At 31.6% G+C, this 21,914-nt stretch overlaps 1 protein-coding gene across 1 annotated transcript; it reads right to left on the bottom strand.

Annotated features, from left to right (window-relative positions):
* Nucleotides 1-13,184: 13,184 nt before the first annotated feature.
* LOC142634339 (uncharacterized) lies at nucleotides 13,185-14,629 on the bottom strand. The gene has a single exon (XM_075808633.1). It carries the CDS (start codon nucleotides 14,297-14,299, stop codon nucleotides 13,370-13,372), a length of 930 nt encoding a protein of 309 aa, XP_075664748.1. The 5' UTR covers nucleotides 14,300-14,629; the 3' UTR covers nucleotides 13,185-13,369.
* Nucleotides 14,630-21,914: the final 7,285 nt, after the last annotated feature.

Here is a 21,914-nt window from a genome sequence, read left to right on the forward strand (position 1 = left end):
TTTCTGGGTTAGTTTTTCGAATTTTTTTGGGTTTGAAATTTATGGGTTTGTTTCTGGGTTTAATGTTTGTATGGAGGGTTTGATTTTTCATGTGATATTCTGGGTTTGCTAGAGATTGATTTTTCATGTGATATTCTGGGTTGGGTTTGGGTTTGTGTTCTTTGTGTTTTGAATCTTTGAAGGTCTTTGTATTTTGTAGATCTGTGCCCTTTGTTTTTACGTGTTCCATGTTGGCATGTTCTTGATTTTTTTTAATTTCCTCGGCATTTGATTTGTGTTCTTGGGTTTGATTTTTCTGGGTTCGTGTTCTTGTGTTCATAGGCATTTGATTTTATTTTTTTAAAATTTTTTTATAGTTAAAATTGACAAATTATTATTTTTTTTTTTAAAAGATGCTGATGTGCCATTTTTAATGATATTTTAATTCCTCCGGCTACCATCTCAGCTATTTCCGTCGGTTGATTGATGGAAATAACAAAAATAACATACGTTAACTGGTTTAGGGACTAAAAGTGGTAAAATTAAAATGTAGGGACTAAAATGGAAAAACATCAAAATGTAGAGACTAAAAGTGCATTTACGCCTTAGTAATTTTGTTTGTATTTTTTTGAAAATACGTGTGAGTGGAAAAGTGTGTGAAAATTTGTGTAATATTGTTTAAAAACTGAAAACATGTATTTAAACTCCTACCCAAACGGCTCCTTATTTTCGAAAAATGCTATCTTCGTCAAATTTTCATCGCACTTTCATAACAAATTTTAGGTGGTAGGTAGTTATTGTTAATAATGGACAAAAGGGTAATTTCATAAGTGAGTTCAAATTAGAACTAATAATAACTTAATTTGTTGTGAAATTGTTGTAATAAGTTAGAGAAATGATACGTCCACAATATTTTCACAATATTTTACAACAAATCTTAAATGACAAGTTGTTATTGGTTGTTATTATTGAGGCAAAAAAGTAATCTTAGTGTTAGGTGCAAATTTGAACCAATAACAACTAACCATCTATGATTTGTTGTGAAAATATTTTAGACATAGCACCTCTCAATAAGTTATGGACGTAGAACTTCTCCTTTTTATTTTGAGTGGTGATATAAATCCTTCGGGTTTGACTCCGGTGATATAGATCCTACAAGTTTGACTTCGTTGAATTTATAAATAGATGGGTTACCAATCATTAAGAAATAATTGAAGCATTCATTTTATATAACGGTTGAAATCTATCAATTATATTCATTGACACCTAAATTTGTGAAATTATGTAGCACTTTTAACATTTTTTTAATAGGAAAAATTGTGAGATTCAACTACCTACTTATTAGTATTGTTGCGTGCTCAACAATGCTACCAACACAACGGATCTCACAAGTAATTTTACAACTTGTTGTACAATAAAAAGTGGTTGGTTGCACAAATCATTGAATCAATAATGGGAAAAAAATATTGACCATTCGCATAAAGGACATTTTGTCGAGACACTACTTCTTATTTATATAAGAGGTGCTACGTCCACAATATTTTCACAATAAATCATAAGTTCTTAGTTGTTATTGGTTTTAATTTGAACCTATCACTAAAATTACTTTTTTACCTCACCAATAACAACCTGTAACAACTTGCCACATAGAATTTATTATGAAAATATTGTGTACATATCATTTCTCAATTTATATTTATACATGTATAGTTGTACATAAACTAAATTAGCTAAGTTAATTAAAAAAGAAAACTCTGATAAACAAGCCATATGTAAGGATGAATCCACCTATAGATCCTATATATAAGGACTTACCTTACATGAGTGGAAATGTGGAATACATTAATGCATAATGTGATTATCAAAAAAAAAAAAAACATTAATGCATAATGTACTGGTTATACAAAATAATTTCTTTTATGCATATTTTGTAATTATGCAATTCAATCTATATATAAGCTATGAAGTATGAACTAAAAGAAAGAATAAAAGATAAATCGATTTACAATATAAATTGATGATATTTTTCATCTTGAACCTAAAAGCATCCATTTGTGGTCTAATGGTATATCATGTATTCCTTTACCAAGATGGTCAAGCTTCAAACCATGGAAAAATATGACTCCCATATAATATTTAGTGTAATGTGAAAGAAATTTAGAATTTGAACCGGTGAGTACAGATGATCGAAGACATCTAACAATATTATAATTTCAAAAAAAAAAAAAAAAAACACTAAAATTTAATTGCGAATGTCATTTCTTAACAAAGAGTGTGAATTCAAATAATTTACCTAACACCTTTCTGTTTTACAATTTTTAGTATATCAATACCAAAAAGGGAAATTGGTGTGGTTCTTCTAATAAAATATTATCAATTAAAATATTGAGTTGCTTTAAATGGTATTATTTTAATTGAATTGAGGCTTTTTACTGTCTTTTTAGTGGCGTAGCCGTAGATTCATATGTGATTATTTAATCAAGCAAATAGGAAATGATAATAAAAATCAAACAGTTAGATCTCACCTCTTTTTTCTTTTTCTTTTTTTTTTCTTTTTTTCCTTTTTCCAAATCTCTCTCGATCTGACTCGACCCAACGATCTGTTTTCAACATAAAGTCATTAGTCATCGCTGGTCCGTGTCTGATACGTTTTAGTAATGAAAAAAAAAGGTCTTTATTAGATTATCTTTCTTTTATAGTAAATTAATTTATTTAAAGTTTCTCAAAAAAATATCAATTTATTTAAAGTTTCACATAATATCTTATTGTATTTCGATGACGTTTCCATCTAATAATAATAATAATAATAATAATAATAATAATAATAATAATAATAATAATACTTTTTCAAAAAAAGAAAGATATATTAATGCTGTATTAGCTACCAATGGCATGTGTCACGTGCATGTATTTGTATCTCCTGATTTAATTAGACATATTTTCCTGGCAATTAAATGCCAGTAATAAGATTTCAGTATTTATGGTTACATACATACATTGCATGACGAATTGAATAAAAAACTAGTGATCCAATCTTCATCATGATGTAGGACTTGAACAGTTGAACAACCTAGATCAGCATCCAACTTTGAACTGAGACTTTTTTTTGTCAAGTTGAACCTTGGCATCATGCATGGGCCCTTATGGTTTGGCTTGGCTTTCGAAGTGCTGTAAAGTGTTTATTAATGAGTCTTAACTCTTAATTCTTAAAAGCTGTTTTTAACAATAAATTATTAATGATATAGTTTAGCTCCAAAGTCCAAACATGTTTGCAATCTTGGACACAAACCATCAATAGGAAAATAACATATATCATATGACTTATTTCGCTAGATTAAATGAGTTATGTGCATTACATATAATAAGAACAAATATCTTATTCCTATTGGTCATTGGAAGTGGAACCCAAAGCTTCAAATATGTTTGAAGACAAGTTTTAAACATGTTTGAAGCTAAGCTTTGTCCAATTACCAAACATTTTGAAATTAAAAAGCTAAAGAGAGTTATTAAAGTTGTTTTCAACTTTTTTCTCAAAAAAAAAAAATGTTGTTTTCAACTTTAACTCTTTAAAATTAGGAAAAAATTTGGCTCCAAACTGGTTTTTATGTGGTGGTTAAATAAACCATTTAGTGTAGTTTGAATGACACAAACTTTTTTAATAGGTTGTGTGGCCTAATATTTTTTAATTAAATAATAAACATGGATAATCTTATAATAAAGTTGCGTAATAGGTTGGAAAAAAATAGTTCCAAAATAGTTCTCTCAAAAGTTAAAGAGTTTTTCAATTAAAACTATATATTACACAAAATTTTCAATTAAAACTTTATATTTAAAAACTTGAAAAAAGTTTAATTTCAAACCAGTTTAAAGTTATTTTCTTCCGGTCTATTATATTACGATTCAAGAGATTATTTGATGCATAATTTTAGTTACAAAATTTTGTTAATAAGTCACATGACTTGTTTAAATATAAAAATAAATATTCTTATAAATCAAAACATAATCATGAGTTGAAGAGTAAAGCTTCAAATCGATTTGGAAATCAACTTTTTCTTTAAAATTTTTTTTTTTCTTTTTGGTGAAATTTGAAACTTCACTTCTTACCCCCAATGCATAAATAACAAACAATCATTGTCATTTGTCATTAGTTGGGACAAAGGAGTTTTGAGTCTTTTGAGTGAGAATGTGAAGAAAAAGCAAGTAGGAATGGGAGGCTGTATTGAATGGATGTTACGTACCTTGACATCACAAGCTGATATATGAGTGCCATAATATTGGAGAAGCAGACTCATGCGGTACAATGCTGAACTGAATTGCTAGGAATTTTCTGGCCTTGATTTCTGGAAGAAAGCTACTCTGTTGGGTCAGATTCTGGTGTCTAGACAGCCTGGTCCTGCCTTGTGTGTTTGACATTTCCATTTTCCACACATGGCCCTTAACTTGGAGCACAATTCTTGATTATTTATTAGGTGAAATGCTTCTGGTCATTTCGCATGGGGAAAAAAAATTATATATTAATTAGTGGTATATTAGTTTTTTTTTTTTAAGTTTAAAAGTATTCATATTTTTTTTCTTTGGTTGATAGTTGATGCTTTGTATTGTTCAACCGAAAGAAGTTTGTTGCTACTTGCGTTTCAACTTTTAATATCAACTTCAATATCTTCCATTAAAAAAGAAAAAAAACTTTTAATATCAACTGGTGTTTAGAAAAAACAAAATTTTTTCTTGAATAAAAAAAAGAGTCTTCGATGTAAGACTTGTCGACCTCACGTCATGTGATGGCAATAAATAATACCATGTGTACTACCGAAATCTTTTGAGGCTATCACTCGAATTGCTCACCAAGTGAAGCAATTCGAGAATTCCTACCGTCAAGCCACACACTTGATGGGTAGAGAAAAAAACATTTAATACAACTTTTTGAAATCAATTATTATCACAAAATGAGAACATTTTGAAGGTTGACAAAATATATATATATATATATATATATATATATATATTTTTTTTTTTTTTTGCTGAATTGAAGGTTGACAATATTGACAACCTTTTATGTAACTTTTATAGTCAAACAAATTTACAATGAAGAGCAAAGTAGTACATCAGCACAAAGTCCAGATGCCCCTAACACATTCTTGTCGTATACGAAACAATATGTAATATGCCCTTTTCAAATCTGAGCGCCCTGAATTCTCCCGATTATAATTTTTTTTTTTTTTTTGGCGAAACTGCACTTTTGGTCCCTGAAGTTTACCCGATGTGCGCAATTGGTCGCTCATGTTTGAAGCGAGCACAATTAGTCCCTTAAGTTTTAAAATTGAGTTGTATTGGTCCTTTTAATAATTGTTGTTAACGGTATTACTTACGTGTCTAACGGAACAATGAATTGGCATTTTTTTTAATGACTTGGAATGTTTTTAATTAAAAATAATTTTAAAAATAATTTCCACAAATCCCTAGCCGCCGCCAGTGGAGACCAAACCCAAGCCTAGCACTCGTATCATCCCACCTTCAACTACAACGAGTCACAACACTGCTCCATTGCTAGGCAGACCACAGATGAGTTCTCAACCTCTCTCTGTCAACACTGCTCCATTGCCGCAGAAGAGTCCTCTGCCTCCCTCTGTCAACACTGCTCCATTGCTAGGCACACCGCAGAAGAGTCCTCTACCTCCCTTTGTGTCTAACAGGGGTGCTTCCATCCCCTAGCCCTGATGAAAAAAATGTGTGTACTCCTTTTCTTTATCTAAGAACTAGCACTAGCAGATGAGAATAATTTTGTTTAGAAGTTGTTGCATTTGGATTTTAAATCTATAAATTTCAAAATTCTTTGTTTGGATGGTAAGGATTTCTTAGATTCCATGGGTTATTTATGCACCATAGTATGTTGTATGGATTACATATTTACATCTTTGATAATGTGAATTTGCGTTTATCTTGAATTCTCAGCTGATGGGTATATGTGCTTGGAAACTGTATGTGCCATATCACCGATCACAGTGTCGGCGCAAGAAACACCCTAAGAGCCTGAGAGCTTTTGTTTGCCTTTTCAATTTCATCTAACGTGTAAATTATTTTTAAAATTTTTTTTAATTAAAAACATTCCACATCATTAAAAAAATGCCAAGTTATTGTTCCGTTAGCCACATAAGTAACACCGTTAACAGCAATTAGTAAAAGGACCAATACAACTCCCTTTTAAAACTTAATGGACAAATTGTGCTTGCTTCAAACTTGAGGGATCAGTTGCGTACACAAGGTAAGTTTTAGGGACCAATAGTGCAGTTTCACCTTTTTTTATTTATTTATGAACTCCCGATTATAAATTCTTGGTACATGACAACATGTAGAAGTAGAAACATGATGTAACATGCTCTTTTTTCTTTTTAATAGAAATATTATATTAAATTAAATTGCACTTAGCATGGAATATGTAGAAATAGAAACATGATGTAACACGCTCCTTTTCCTTTTTAATAGAAATATTAAATTAAATTAAATTACATTTAGCAAGGAATACGTACAAGTAGAAATACTATGTAACGCCCTCTTTTCCCTTTTTAATAGAAATACTATATTATATTAAATTGCACTTAGCATGGAATATGGGAGATGCACTCTCTTTTATGATCTTTAAATCAGGAGAAAGTTTAACTTGAAACTAGTTTGGAGAAACCTCCTCTAATTTACTATATGACAATTTATAAGCTTATTCATGTATATTATTTAACAAGTTATATAACTTAATTAAAACTATAAAATACTTAATTACAAAATAGGTTTGAAGAAAATAGCTCCAAATCTATTCGGAGTTAAACTTTTTACTAAAAATCATACCGTTGGCATTGAACATTAAAAGTAGAGATATTCAATAATTTAAAGCTAAAAAAGAAGAAGAAGAAAATGCAGCCTTTGTTGGTCATATCACATATGGCATAATAATTTTATTAATAATAAAAGGTGGTCACTGATCACATAATAATAAAAATCTTTAGAGCAGACTTTTTTGCAATGTGATTGGGGTGCCTAAATTTGGTTTGCAAGTCCTTGGCTATTAAATATGAGCCATATGTATAATGTGTCTATAGTTGATTGGGTGCAGATGATAATCAACCCAAAACATGGCCTAGGTTTAGAGGGCGAAAAAGCTAAAGATTTCCAATTATATGCAACAATTTTATGTGATCAAATTTGGAAGATTGGAAGGAATCAAAACAAGTCCAGAAGAGCTGGCATGATAGGTGAATAAATCTTATGAAGAGCACAAAAATGCTTGGAGAGATCAACCAAAAAAACCCCAAAAGACCCATCCTAGACTCTCCCACCTTTAAAATGGATAAAATTGAATTTTGATGCTGCAATTAGGGAAGATAAATCCTCTGTAGCAATGGTGGCAAGAGACCAAAGAGAAAATTTAGTTGTAGCATGGATAGAACAATTGGATCAGATAGAGCCTTGTTGAGAGAAGCCAAAGCAGCTTGGTTATCTATCAAAAAAGCAGCTAATGAAGGATTCAAGAGAATTATCCTTGAAGGAGATGCACTAAATATCATTGAGAAACAAAGTAGTTGTCTCTCACTAGAGAATTAAAGCTGTCCTAAAGGATATTTTGTCCCTAGCCAAATCTTTTGATAATATATCATTTTCTTTTATATGTAGAGAATGCAATGTTATAGTTTATCTTCTAGCCTAATGAACTATTCTTTTGAATTGGAGTGGGTCAGTTTTCCATCTCTAACTTGTCACCGTGGTTAGTTAAGGTTTTAGATAAAGATGGTCACAGACCTTTCCTTGATTGTATATCTTTTGTTTCTTCTTATCATTAAATAATTTATTTAGCAAAAAAAAAAAATAAAAAATAAAATTGGGCTATAATAGAGAAGCCGACGTAGTGGTCCATGAAATAGGCAGATGGGCCTCGGCTTGTAATTATTTTGGTGTATATGGGTCAAGGCTGCCCATTCCTCCTCCATTGGAAAGAGAAAGAGCCTTGTATTTTGATTCTTTTATGTAAGTTGTTTTACTTTGATGTGTTAATTCTCATGGCATATGAAAATAACATATGTGCCATGTTGTGAGAGAATGATCTTCCTTTTAACATGAGGCCCAACTAAATATGATTCAAGAATCTGGCCCATATGTGATGTATATGAGTTAATATTCTCTTGCGGATGGCCTATGTATGCGATTTTTTTTTTTTTATAAAGTTTTGCAAGTCTTCCCTGTGGCAAAAAACCAAATAATATATTATTACTATTAAATAATAATAAAAAATGTGAGAAAAATATTTAGTTTTGCTTAAGTACTCAACACTGTTGTTGAGTTATTGTAGCAAAACAAAATTTTGTTGAGTTCGTTGGAGACCGGAAAAAGAGTTTTGCTCTTTAAAATTTGGAAAAATATAAATTAGTTGTTGAAATCGTTGTGAATACTTTAAGACCGTCTCTCCTAAAACGGGTACAAAAACTGTCAAACCAAGCCCAACATGTGCAAGTATGCAACTACCTTCTTCTTCTTCCTCTTAAGATCTTCTTGTTTTTTGTTTTTTTATTTTTATTTTTTCCCTAAATAACACTTGTCATAAAAGAAAGAGAAAATCCAAAGAAATTACATATAGAGGTACTAAGACAAGCTCTCTCCTGAAACCTCGGGCTAAAATCAGGAATAGAGTAGATGATGATCTTTCCCATACTATTACTAAAAATGGCCCATCTAGCTATTAACATGTGCTAACTACATTAGCCTCTTATGAACAAAAGAACAAGGGTCTAGTCAACGAAAGTCTCAAAAGCATTAGTTAATGTTGAATTGTTTATTAAAATCGATTATTTATTTTGAGAGTCGCACTTGAGTTGATTAATGAAGTATTTATTTATTTACGTTTGTTGCTCCCTAATGTTGTGAGGCCTATTAAATTCCTCTTTAATGGATGCGCAAATACACCCATTAACAAAAGAACAAAATTCCTTCAAACTTCTCTTATATCTTTATATTGAGTGTTAAAATTGAAAATTTAACCATTAGATTACATGCTCTTATTATATTCTTTATGCTTGCAAAGTTTCAAAAAGATTAAAGATGAATTACCATGTCATCAAATAAATGTTAAAATTTCAAATTTTTGTGATCTAAAATTGTGTATAAAAAATTAGTTTATTGATTAAATAGTAAATAACATTTGATTTGAACGAAATTTAATATACATATTAAGAACATAAGGAACATAAAATTTAATTGTTAGATTTTCAAATATTCAAAAAATAAATATATGAGAAGTTTGAAGAATTTATCTCCAGACTAATTTGAAGAGAAACTTTATTCTTAACAAAAACCAACAAAAGGGTACTAAAGCCCTTAAAGATCTGATATTTGCCATAATGGATGCTATCGACTGACCAGTAAGGCTCTACACTGAAGCAATGGAGAGGATGGGCAACATTTAAGCATCCACTTCCATCCTTACAATCCACTTCTTTAGGGCATCTCCAGCAGATTTTTCAAATTTTTGTACTGTTTGAAGAATAAACAGTGACATTTAACTATTACCTACTCACTTTTTCAAATATACTTTCTAATAGATTATCTATCATATTCTCTATCTCATTTAAATATTATTTTTTCATTCATTCTTTATTCTTTTATTAACAACTACACATCTTCTACTATTTTTTTTATTCAATATCTAATTATTATAATAGAAAAAAAACATTTGAATAATGAATAGTAACCATTAGATTTGATGAGCTACTGTTCATGAGAAAAAAAAAATTTAAGTATAGAGAAGCTATTAGAGGCTAGTTTTATGGTCTCATTCTCTATTATAGGCAATATTTTGCCACCATTGGAGATGCTCTTAGGTTTGGAAATGGCAAAAAGAGCAGCTAGAGATTTCACTCATAAAGAATCACCCAGTGGGATAATTTTTGACCAGATTTGTAGAACTTCTATTTTTATGGTCCCTGCTACACAAAGTCACAAACATGGTCTGACCTGACTGTAGAGTCAAATTTAATTTTAATTATTGCCAAGGACCAGGGGTGTAGGGGACTGTGACTTATATAAAAGATAAAACTCAACTAGCGTGTAGCTCTCAACTTCCCATATCATCTTGTGTGAGTAGAAGCCAAGGTATCAATGATTCTTGGCTCCTTAAGTTGTTTGTTTCAAGCCATATAAAGTGAATCACAACAAACAACTACGAACACAAGAAAATCCATGGAGTCCTCATGTGACAGGTTGAGAGTGAGCAAAGCATGAAGTGGCATTTCATATGCATTTGAGAAGTTCATTAAAGGAAACTTTATTGTTCATGGGGGAGTTGGACCAAATCATTTGGGCTATAGTACATTCAATGAAGATGTGCTCAACATACCTACTTAGAAGATAGATAACATCCTCCATACGAAGAAAATATCTCTTGTACTTATAGAGTGGCCTCTTACAAGTACATGGTCTCATGGAAGTACATGGTCTCATGCGTCTTTTGGAGATACTTGAATGGTAGGCTTAATAGACTTGAAAGACATAACATAAACCTAGAGATCTTAAGTTCCATTCAACATATTATTGGTCCATAAGATTTTCAGGGTGTTTCATGAACTAGAAGTTGAATAATCTAGTTAGATTATAATACCACCATAAAATGAAGATTATTTTATCTAATTAACTCAAATAAATAAAAATTATAATGTAGTTATTAATTATGTGCATACGTTTGTGAAGGTGTAAAAACTTTAAATTGTGGTTTTTTCAATATATGAGAAAAGAATAATTTGATTAAATAGCTCATGAACAAGCCTAAGCTTGTTTGACAAAAAAAAAAAAAAAAATTTGAACATATAATTAAGTTTGTTGATGAATTTGAGTTCGATTTGTATTTGAAATAAAATTTAGTGAATAACCTTAAATTTAAAATACTTGGTTCAGGTGAGTTCTAGTTAGCTCAACTGGTAAAGGCATTGATGGTTGAATAAGAGATTTGAAGTTCAATCCCCGTCTACACCAAAAACTGATTGGTGTCTTAGCCTGATGACAAAAAGCGCTCATCAAGAGCGGACGCCATAGGTTGAAACTCTCTCAAAATAAAATACTGGTTCAGCTCATTCATATCTAGATTCTAATACTTGGTTCAGCTCATTCATATCTAGATTCTAGACACGTTCTAATCAAGACTCAATGTGGGACCTTTTGTGGATAAGCAACTTTCTTAGCCAAACCCAATAGGCTAATATAGAGGAAAACTTACCACTTGAAGATGAAGTCCAAATGAAAGTGTCAGGATGTTGGACTTGAGGTAAATGAATCCTCAGAATATCGATGGTTGATTCATAAAAGGGGATGGAAACTCCTTAGGCCTAGGAAAGTTGTTCTATTTAGCAAACTGTTTCTTCACATGGAAGAGAAAGCATGCTGAATACATCGTTGTTGGTCTAAATTTGAATGCAAAAGTTGCATTTAAAGGATGTGGGAAGAGAGTCACCCAATTAAGTTTCCTTCACTATCATCATTGATTGGGGGCCAATAATTTCATCGTGAAACTGTTTAAGATGGCCATATAGCAGAGCTGTTTTTTAGATTGACATCCCAGTCAGGCTTTTAAAGGCTCAACTTTTTTTATTATTTAAAGTCTAATTAGCCACTGACCACTGTTTTGTTCTCATCGAAAATTAATGAATGGTGTTTCAAATGATGTAGGCAGGTCACCAACTATTTTCGTATGTGGAAAATGGATCCCAGAATTCAGAAATGACATTGCAAATTGCAATCTCCCCTGTCCTTTATTTGGGATTCAAAATACTCCATTGTTGTCAACAAGTCATTTTTGCAACCAATCAAGTTCATTTCCTTTTATTGCGATTTAACATAGAGTCATGCGCCATGTTCTTCAATAAATTATTTTGGCATAAATCCAATCAAGTTCATTTCCAAAACCCCATGTTGATGTTTCCACCTTTATTTTCCTTCCCTTTAAATTTTTTTATTTTTTATAATCTTTTTCATATCTTTAGGAGATAGTTAACCTTGTATTGGGTTCTATTTGTTACAAATGAATTCTTGAAAATTTTTGGAATATTGACACCGATCACAAAAAGAATAATAGTTAAAAAAAAAAAAATTAAATGAGTGAAAGATTGACATTTACTTGAATAAGAGCTTATGTAGGAGAGAGTTGTGTGAAAATAAATAAAATGTTGAATGGGAAAACTAGTAAGAGTTTAAAATATTAGATTTTTTTTTTCAATCCTTAAATTGCTAAGCTATAATAATCTTACTAAATCAAACATAAATTTAGATTGTTGTGGAAATTTCTCTAAGAAAGTTTCTAGCAAAATTTAGGAAGAAAATCACACAAATTCTTTTATTTATTTTTGGCACACAAATTCTTTTTTTAAAGTGATGGGAATTGAGACTTCCGAATATATTTTGCCATAATTCATAGTAAAACATTTACCAATCTTAAGAATTTGCCTTATTCATCCAATGGAGTGAGAAAAGATCAACTTCTTTTGAAAGTGAACAATTGAATGGAAAAGATCTTTGGCCAAAAAGGTATGAATGAAGTGAAGATGACTCATCTTCTTTCCACTTCTTTCCAAAAGGCAACTAATTGGAAACATGAATTTGCAAAAAGGAAAAAATGACCTAGGACTAGCCTAGACCTAAATTGATCACGACTTTTACACTAGATTTTCATGCTTTTGTATGCCAAATCTCTATCACTGCAAGTAATGTGTTCATGGACTTCTCACCTATATCACATGCCCTTTCATCAATTTCACTTTTGTACCAAATGTAACACCTTCCCTTGCTATCATCATCCTACCATGTTTCCAAACAAAACTTTTTGAACCTACATTAATAGAAAAATTCTTTAACCTTATATTATAAGTGCAATTTTAACTAAATCCTATTCTTTTTAAAGTTGCGAATTATGCCTTAAAGTTTAAGACTTAAGAAATATATTTCATAGTTTTGTTAGTTTCAAATGAAAATCTATAATTTTAAAATCTATATTGATTTAAACATTTGATTTAAATTGATGTAAACGATTTTAATTTTAAAATTTCAAGATTCGACTTGAAACTAATGAAGCACAATGTAATTTTTTCTATTAAAAAAAAATAATTTGAAACTATGGGATAAAAATGAAATAGTATATTATATAAAAATTTAAAAAGAGAAAAAAGATAAGGGTAAATTAGTCATTCCAAGCCACCCATTTAAATCTCTGGATTTGTGCTTAATTATACTTCCACATTTGGCTATAAAGAATAAACACAACGGTAAACCGAAGCTATATCGACAAAAAGGAAAGAACATTCCAAACCCACAGAACCCAAAAAACACAAAACCCAAAACTCTGATTAATTAATTCGTTAATCCATCCACATTAACTGTACCTAACCTCATCGGAAAACCTTAATTTCTCGCCGAAAAATTCTTCGTTTCTCGTCGGAGAAATATCAATCTCAATCAAATTCTCCTCCTCAACATGAAAACCCAAATCCAAATCCAAATCCAAACCCAAAGTCGAACCCGAACACTTCTTATCTCCATGATCCAAAGCAATCTCGATCAAGCCCTCTCTGTCCTCCTCCCCCCACGCGAAGCACGCGCTCTCCGGCGAGGACCATTCTCCGATCGCCGGAAAATCTCCGAGATCACCTTCGTCCGACGAGTCATCAGAGTCCGATTCCGGGTAGTACAATGACAACGAAGAAGACCTCTCAAGTTGTCGGGTCGGGTTTGGATCCGAATAATTGTCTTTCGGATCCTCCTCTGCCTCTTCGCCTTCGTGCTCTTCGTATATGACTTCCAACGGCGCTCTCACATTCCATTCCACGAACGAGAACGAGACCTCGAAGCACGTGATCGGGTCGTGATAACCCGTTTTGATTTCGGACTCTGTTTCGGATCGGCACGTGACCTGCTCCGCTATTTCCGGCTCGCTAATTTGGCTTTGGCTTTTGCTTTTGCTTGCTTTTTCTGGAGGGTCTGTTTGGACATGCAACGTGTAATCCGTGAATTCATTTTCCAACAATCTTTGAGCAGCACCGAGACGGAGTAGAGTGAAAAGGAGAATTCCGGTAAGAATAAGCACAGGCGAGAAAACAATTCTCAGGAAAAGGTGCGGGAAATAGAGGAGAATTAAGGTGTAGAAACTGACAATGCTTGAAAAAAGAGGGCTTGAGGAAATTAGTGATAATAAGTTGGAAAGCGAATCCACAGGAAAACTCATGTTTACGGTAAAACAACACAAAGGCAGAATAAGAACAGCAATTCTCAATTCCTTTGGGTTTGGAATTGAATTTCCTTCCATGAAGATTTTATTTTCCCAGAAAATAAACCATGGGTTTCAACTTTCAGGTGTGGAAAAAGAAACCCATTAGTGGAGAAGAAGAAAAAAAGCTCAAAATGGAATGTGGGTACTAACCAAAATAAAGGAATTTATCTCAGAAAACCGTGATTTTTGGAGGAAATAGTGAGTGAGAAATGGAACCCATTAGAGACAAGAAAGGTGGTAAAGTAGTGGAAGAGAAAAAGAATCAAAATTGGATGAGATTCAAAGAGACAACACAAAGAGAAAGAGAGAGGGGTTTATAGGTAATGGGGTTTTAGAATTTAGAGAGTTGAGAGGGGCTTTTGAGTAATGAAGGTGTGTGAGAGATAAGAGGCATGGAATATTTAGAGGTGAGGTGGTGTGGTCGGGTGGCCTATATTTTTGGTTTAGGGAGGGGGGGTTACAATTACCGAGAGGACCTTTGTAAATTGTCCCACAAAATCTACAAATCTTTCTTAAAAGATGTATTTATTATCTTTTAACATTATGCACATAATGCATTCATGGAATTTAATCACTGTTTTTAGGGTCAGCAACAGACCCAAAACTCCAACGAGCACTGGGAGTTGTAAACCACTAAACCTTTCCTCATTCGTGGCTTTGTACACTTGGGCTTGGGTTCTTCTTCCCTTTTCTTCTTTTAGGAAAAAAAAAAAAAATTAATTACCTTTTTTTTAGTTGAAGCCAATGTTTAGAGCTGTAATTAATTACTTTTTTTTTTGTACTTATATACTTGTGCATTTTTTATTCCCTCTAATTACTCTTTTGTCATATATAACTCATTATATTAAATTGCATTTAATGTATGTCATACATAATTTAATTATTTTTATTTTTATTAAATTGACTTGTATATTTTTAGACATGTCAACTGGTAAAGTTTTTGATAGTTGAATAAAAGATCTGTGGTTCAATTTTCGCCTACATTGAAAACTGATTGATGTCTTGGTTTGATAATAAAGAATTATTATTATTATTATTATTATTATGCATGTAAATATTTTTTTTTAGATAAGAAAATAGCATATGTTAAATTAAAATGACAACATTTACTGTGTGTGTGTTGTTCTTTGAATTAAAATTTTTTTGTTTATATATTTAGCTTGGCTTCCCTAAAAAAAATCCTAACTCTCTCACTAATGCTATTAGACATAGAAAAATGAGTTTCTAAAAAAAAAAAAAAACATAGGAAATAAGATATTTTTTAAGAAAATACTACTTAGAAAATGATTTATTTTTCAAAGTGTTAATGTCAAAATAAACGGAGAAATAAGGATTACTCATTGGTCCTTACAAGTTTCCAACCTTTTTATTTTTGGTTACCATCTTTAAGGAAAACTATCAAGCATGTGCGGTTGGGGTTTAGACTTTAGAGAACATTAAAGTTATGGTGGGTTTATAATTTGTATCATGGAATATTTTGCTTTTTATTTATTATTTATTTTTATAAAGTTTTGCCGAGTACTTGAAGGGAAGAGAAGAAGTTTGGGTATTAGTAGTAGGTGATCATAACCATGCTCAAAAAAACAAAAAACAAAAAAAGGAAAAAAAGACTAATGAATGTTCACGTATGAAGTATGAACTATGTATAAGGTTTTTTTTTTTTTTTTTTTTTGCATGTACATAAGGTTTAACTTTGCCATTTATTGCTTTAAAAAAAAAAAAAAAAACTTTGCCATTTAGTTGTTATGTAGGATTGTGACTGAAAGTTTGGATTTTGAAATATCATTTTCCTAATTGAGTTGCTCGATTATGTCGTGACTCGTGGGGTTAATCACTAGATTCCAAATGCCTAGTTGCCTTGCTTCAAAACCTAACCTCATTCACGAAGTTTCATTTTAGCCAAAAAAGAAATGTCACTCTTTAGTCTTTATATATAGTATAGGCATGGCATTTGTATACTTTCGGTGTATTGATTTTTCAACTGTTTGTATCATGTAGAATTCTTCACAAGTACTTTAACTTAATAGCGCATAGAGTTGTTGAGAGTTTTGTAACTCAATTGATATTTTTTAGTGTTTTTAACGATAATGTTAAAGGTTCAAACTCTCATGCTCTATTAGAAATATCAAATTCATTAAAAATAATTAGTAAGTAGAATTATAATTCAAATTATATCCTTTAGAAATTAAGTTTCAAGTATTCATGTAATGTCAATTAACGGGGTTGAGTGCCATATACGGTTGTAACATAATTACTGAGATTGAACATCTAGTGCATCAGAGAAGAACCTTTCTCACACTCAATGTGAATGATATGACCAAATTCTTTTCAATTGGAATCACTTCCTATCGATGGTTTCATAAACGCACTAAGCATATTAAACTTGATTGTTATTTTATTCGTCATCATCTTCATCAAGGCACTTGCATTAATATTCCATTTTATTGACAGCTAGCTTGCTGGTGTCTTCACAAAGTCTCATCCACCTCGTCGTCTTTGTGTTCTTGTTTCTAAACTCAAGCTGGCTTCTTTCATGCCACCTATAGTTTGAGAGTGGATGTTAGCATATATTAGTACATATTAGTCTGTGTGTAAACCTTACAGCCTTAAAGCTCAACGTATGATTACTTGTATTGCACATTTATTATGCCTATATAAAAAGGTAGTCCCTTGTACAGTTTTACACACAAAAATATACAGATTATTATTTTCCACCTCTATTTCTTGTCCCTCCTCTCTCTGTTTTAACATGTAGGACTAGGATGATAAAGTGTGGTAGTCCAGTAAATCAGGATGAAACTCGGGACATTGTTTTGAATGATTTTAGTAAGGGTGTCATATTAGTTACGTGGGAACAATCACTCTCATAATTTTTGTTAGGATTCTATCTCTCTTGGGGGAGCCAGGATTTTAGTTTGGGAGGCAAAATCAAAAGGCAATAATAAAAAAATAACCTAAAATTATTAATTGATATTAATAATAAAATTATAAACAAACAATAATTTTCTTACAAAGCTTATTAAAATTAAACAATTGTAAAATATCTAACTCATAGTTATTAATTGACGATCAATCATCAAAGTAAGAGATTAATCTATATACATAAAGTTTAGAGATCTAATTTGATTCCTAAAATTAAATTGAGAAAATAAATTTCAACTTTTCTCTATTCTTTTAATTATTTAAAATTTTGGATTCATGGTAGAGACTCAAATTTTGAAACTATGAAAATGGAAGAGATGAAGGATCAAAGAGTAATGGACATTTCAATGCTTTAGTACCATACAAGACATTATTATTATTATTATTATTATTATTATTATTATTATTATTATTATTATGTGTGATTAGAGCTCCAGGGTCTGAACTTCAAATAAAAAGAAGGAAATTTAGATAAGTGAAAAAAGAAAAAGGTAAAAAGATTTATTTTTGGTTAAAAGTGTAAACAGCTTTAACAAGTTTTGTTTGGTGACATTTATTTTGTGTCAGATTGTTTAAAGTAGGAGGAATTGTTTTTGTAATACCAAAAAATCTCATAATATTTTTACAACAAATTGAGGTGTTAGTATATCATTGGTTAGAATAAAATAAAATAAATTATTCTGATATTCATTTCAACTAAAAAAAGAGTATTATGAAAATATTGTGAGATTTTGTTGTGTCTCTAGACTTTCTTAATTGGAAGATTTGTTATTCTATTATTTATTTCATGTCATGTACAGTTTGTTTAGGGAAACTGTTTCTTTGTTTTTCTATTCTATGTCAGGAGCTAAATCAACTTTACATAAAAATGTATAATGGACTTTTAAGGAGGAGTCAGGGGGTAGGTGCCCCCTCGCCCCCCCCTCTAGCTCCGCCCTTGATATCTTCTTTTATTCACTTTGGGTTGAGCTTGTGTCCAGTATCCAGTTTCAATGGACACGTGTTCGCATCTCAACATGTCCAGTAGAATTGGCCACGGGACACAAGCCTCTTTCATTCACTTTTTGTTACAAAAATGGTGTTTTGGGCCATCCATTGTTCTTTTCATTTCCTCGCAGGTATTGATCAATCTTCCTTTTCTGTGGAAAAATGGATGTCTAAACGAAGTTGAAGCAATCATTTACTTTGAACTAAAATTTTGTTGATTGAGCAGGTATATCTTTTAAAAATAACAATAATAAAAAAATGGAGCTCATATGTGTTTGTACACAATCTCAAAATATGATCAAATTTCTATACGCAAATAACACATCTTTAGGAATTTGATAAAGAGAATGATCGGAATCATCCTTCCCAAGAGTAAATGTGGCTTTCTTTTTGTTTAGTAACCATAGATAACACTTATAAGACTGATAAAAATGAGAAAGGAAATATGATTTGTATTCTTTTTTGAGATAATATTATTTGGATTCCAGAGAAACCATTGGTTGGTATTTATTTACAAACTAAATACCCTTGTTATTTATTTATTTAGTGATTCAGTGCTACTATATCAGTGCACCCTTAATGTGTCAATGGTTGTTAAGAATGAAAAAAAAAAAAAAAAAAAGCAGCAGCAGCAGCAGAAATTGAAACATTTTTTTCAGGCTCTTGGAGTTAGAGCACTACCTGACTAATCTCTTGGGTATTTGTAATTTTTTCATTCCATACACCAAATAATTACAAGGAAGAATACTCTAAGAATAACCCCAATATATTGGTTAGAAGATCGATTTGAACCAAGGTCTCATGGATCACATAAAACATAAAAAATGCTAAACAAATGTAAGATTATCATTGTTCTATAAAAAGAAAATATAATCTTACACTCGTTTACGTCAATATTTACAATATATACAGAAATGTTTACATTTTAAAACATAAAATTAGATGCAAAAATACGAGTGTAACAGTATCATTACCCATACTTTTAAAGTTAGTTAAAACTTGTGTACTTAAAAGGACGAGCAACGTGTGCAATCAAGCTGTGAAGCATTATTACAAGTGATTGGAGGAAAGAAATGTGAAAATAAAGGAAAATGAAAAGGAAGGCCTATCAGCACCTTGCTGCAAATGTTTATACACGGATGGAATGGACCACATCACTGTGGTTGGCAAGCCCACTTAGGTGGTATCACTTGGACACATTGATGTTTTTTTGATGGACACTTTGATGTTGAAATAACTTAAAACTTTGATCATTCATGTAGGCCTAGTTTCTAAAGTAATGCTGGTCCAAGTAGGCTTCTGGTTAGAAAGAAAAGCATACCATATTATTGTCTCTATTGTTTTTACTATAGATAATCAAATGAGTTATGCTATGTGTTCCAAAACCAATTGTCTTATAAAGAATATATTTAGCCTGTAAAAAATAGTGTGTTTTTTAGTGCATAACACATAATCTACCTTTTGTTGGAACCCACTCCTGTCAAGTGACCAGCCCCAAGGACAGGGTGGGTAAAGCTGAATATAAATGGCTCCTCCTTGGGTATTATCCCAGGGCAAGTTTAGTGGTGGTGGGGTCATTCGGGATCACTGTGAACAATGGATGTTTGGTTTCTTGCAGCACGTTAAGGGTGGCCAGAAATGTGGTAAGAGAGCTTTGGGCCTTAAGAGATGGACTTTCGTTAATATTCTCGTGAGATTTTTGAATGTCTTTTTACTTATATTATGGTTCCTTTTCTTTCTAGTTTCTACTATGACTAAAGTTCATCCTGGTTTGAGTCCCCTTGTGGGTGATTGCAGGTCTCTATTGTGGATGAACCTTATCTTACGTCTTGTGTTAATGCCTTAACTATTTGGAGGAGAATATATTAATGAGGATTTTATTTTTTTTGAGACTCATTTTTTTTTTCTATTTTTAATAATTTTCCTTTTGATAATTCGCAGGATGTTAGTTTCCCTCTTATTCATGCATTCCTGTAGCAAATTTTAAACACTACTATAGTATCATGCACTGTACAATTTATGCATTCTTTCTTTTTCTTTTTCTTTTCCTTTATTTATTCTTTCTTTGAAACATGCATAATTCTTTTTTTATTCTTTCTCTGTCACTCTCAAACATGCACTATCCATGCTAAGTGTAAAAAAATATTATTTTAATGTACTGTATTATAACGTAAAAAATGAGATATGAAGTGTGCATAAAGTGACTTTTTTATGAGTTAAATGTTTTTTCTCCTTCTTCTTTGTAAGCGGATAGGAATGCTCTAAGTAATGGAGGCCTCGTTGGCTCGTCAGAAAGATATTTCGTTGGAAAGCTAGTGAATAAAAAAGCTGAGCTAAAAGAAAATGCAAAGTACTAGCTTTTCGTTTCTGTAAAACTCCCGGCTTTTGTTTTGATTTGAAGGAGTAGAACACTTGGAACTTTGGGTCTACCACTGGTCCTAGCTTCACTTTCAAGTAAATCATACAGAGTTATGATTGGATATGAAAGAACAATGAATTCGACCGTAGGGACGTCTATAAGTATTTTCTATGTGTATTGGTTAAAGCAGAAATTTTCATCTTGATAAGATAAATAATTCGATTCATTTTGAGTCCCAAAAAAAAAGAGAGAAACAAAGATTGAGTGAGAAAGAGAGAGTGCAGTTCTTTTGTGTACGCTACTGTTCTATCATTCCTTATGTTTTCAATATTAACAAGTATCCAAGCTCAACATAAAGGATATCCAAGTTAGATCACAACCTTCGAATTACTTCACTACACTGATTTTTTTGGGCAAATTGTGAGCAAAAAAAAAATCAGTCATCGACCAAACTCTTTTTACTTTGATTGAACCGGAAGGCTTCTATTCTAGCATGGAAAGAAAAGACATGTGAGCTACTTGTCATTGTTAATTGTGGCAGACAAAGAATCTAGGTTATCAACTCAGTGCTTAAAGCCATAAAGGTACACGAAGAACATACCCTTTTAGAGGGTTTGTCACATGGTTTGTGCCCTTGGATGTCAATCTCAAACTTTTGGGTTAGGTCCTCCCTTCAGCTCTAGATAAAATTTTCCTAAGATATACGCCAACTTCAAACCATCCAAAATGGAGTTTAATCTTTGGACCAATTTGTGTTAGGAACTATTGGGTTCAGTTCCTACCATTTGGAAGAAAACAAGAAAGCAGGTCCCTCCAACTTTGATAACTTGTAAAGACAAAGTTTGATCAATTTAATATGAACTTTAATGCACACAATTTTCTTACAGTAAGATCTAAGGAAAATAAAAGTGGATGATTGATGTGCTAGAACTTGTGCCTTATTTTGCAATACGTTGCCACACGCTAACAGCTAAAAACTACAAGCAACTAACTTCTTGCGGCTGAAGAATTATGTAACACAATTATTCATTGACATCTTTTCCCTCTAGGCCGGTTTCATTAATCTTTTTTCTTTAAATCATAAGTTGCAGTGCTACACATACAACTGGTAGGTCTTGATTCTCTTGAATCTACAATCTAACCCTCTACCTTAGTCTAGGTTTATCTCATCTAAAACCAATCTATCATTCACAGACATGGTTATCTGGACAATGACGCAAGATTGATTGAAAATGCTCCATTTGTTCATGAACGTGCACTGTGTCTTGCTCTCATCGTCTATATCAGGCGTCGCCTTTCATATTATGGTAATAACCATGGGTCTAATATGACTGGTGATTACAATTATACAATCTCAAATATTTACATGATGTTTATTTAAAA

Source organism: Castanea sativa, chromosome 5 (genome assembly GCF_040712315.1).
Source record: "Castanea sativa cultivar Marrone di Chiusa Pesio chromosome 5, ASM4071231v1".
NCBI classification, from domain to species: Eukaryota; Viridiplantae; Streptophyta; class Magnoliopsida; order Fagales; family Fagaceae; genus Castanea; species Castanea sativa.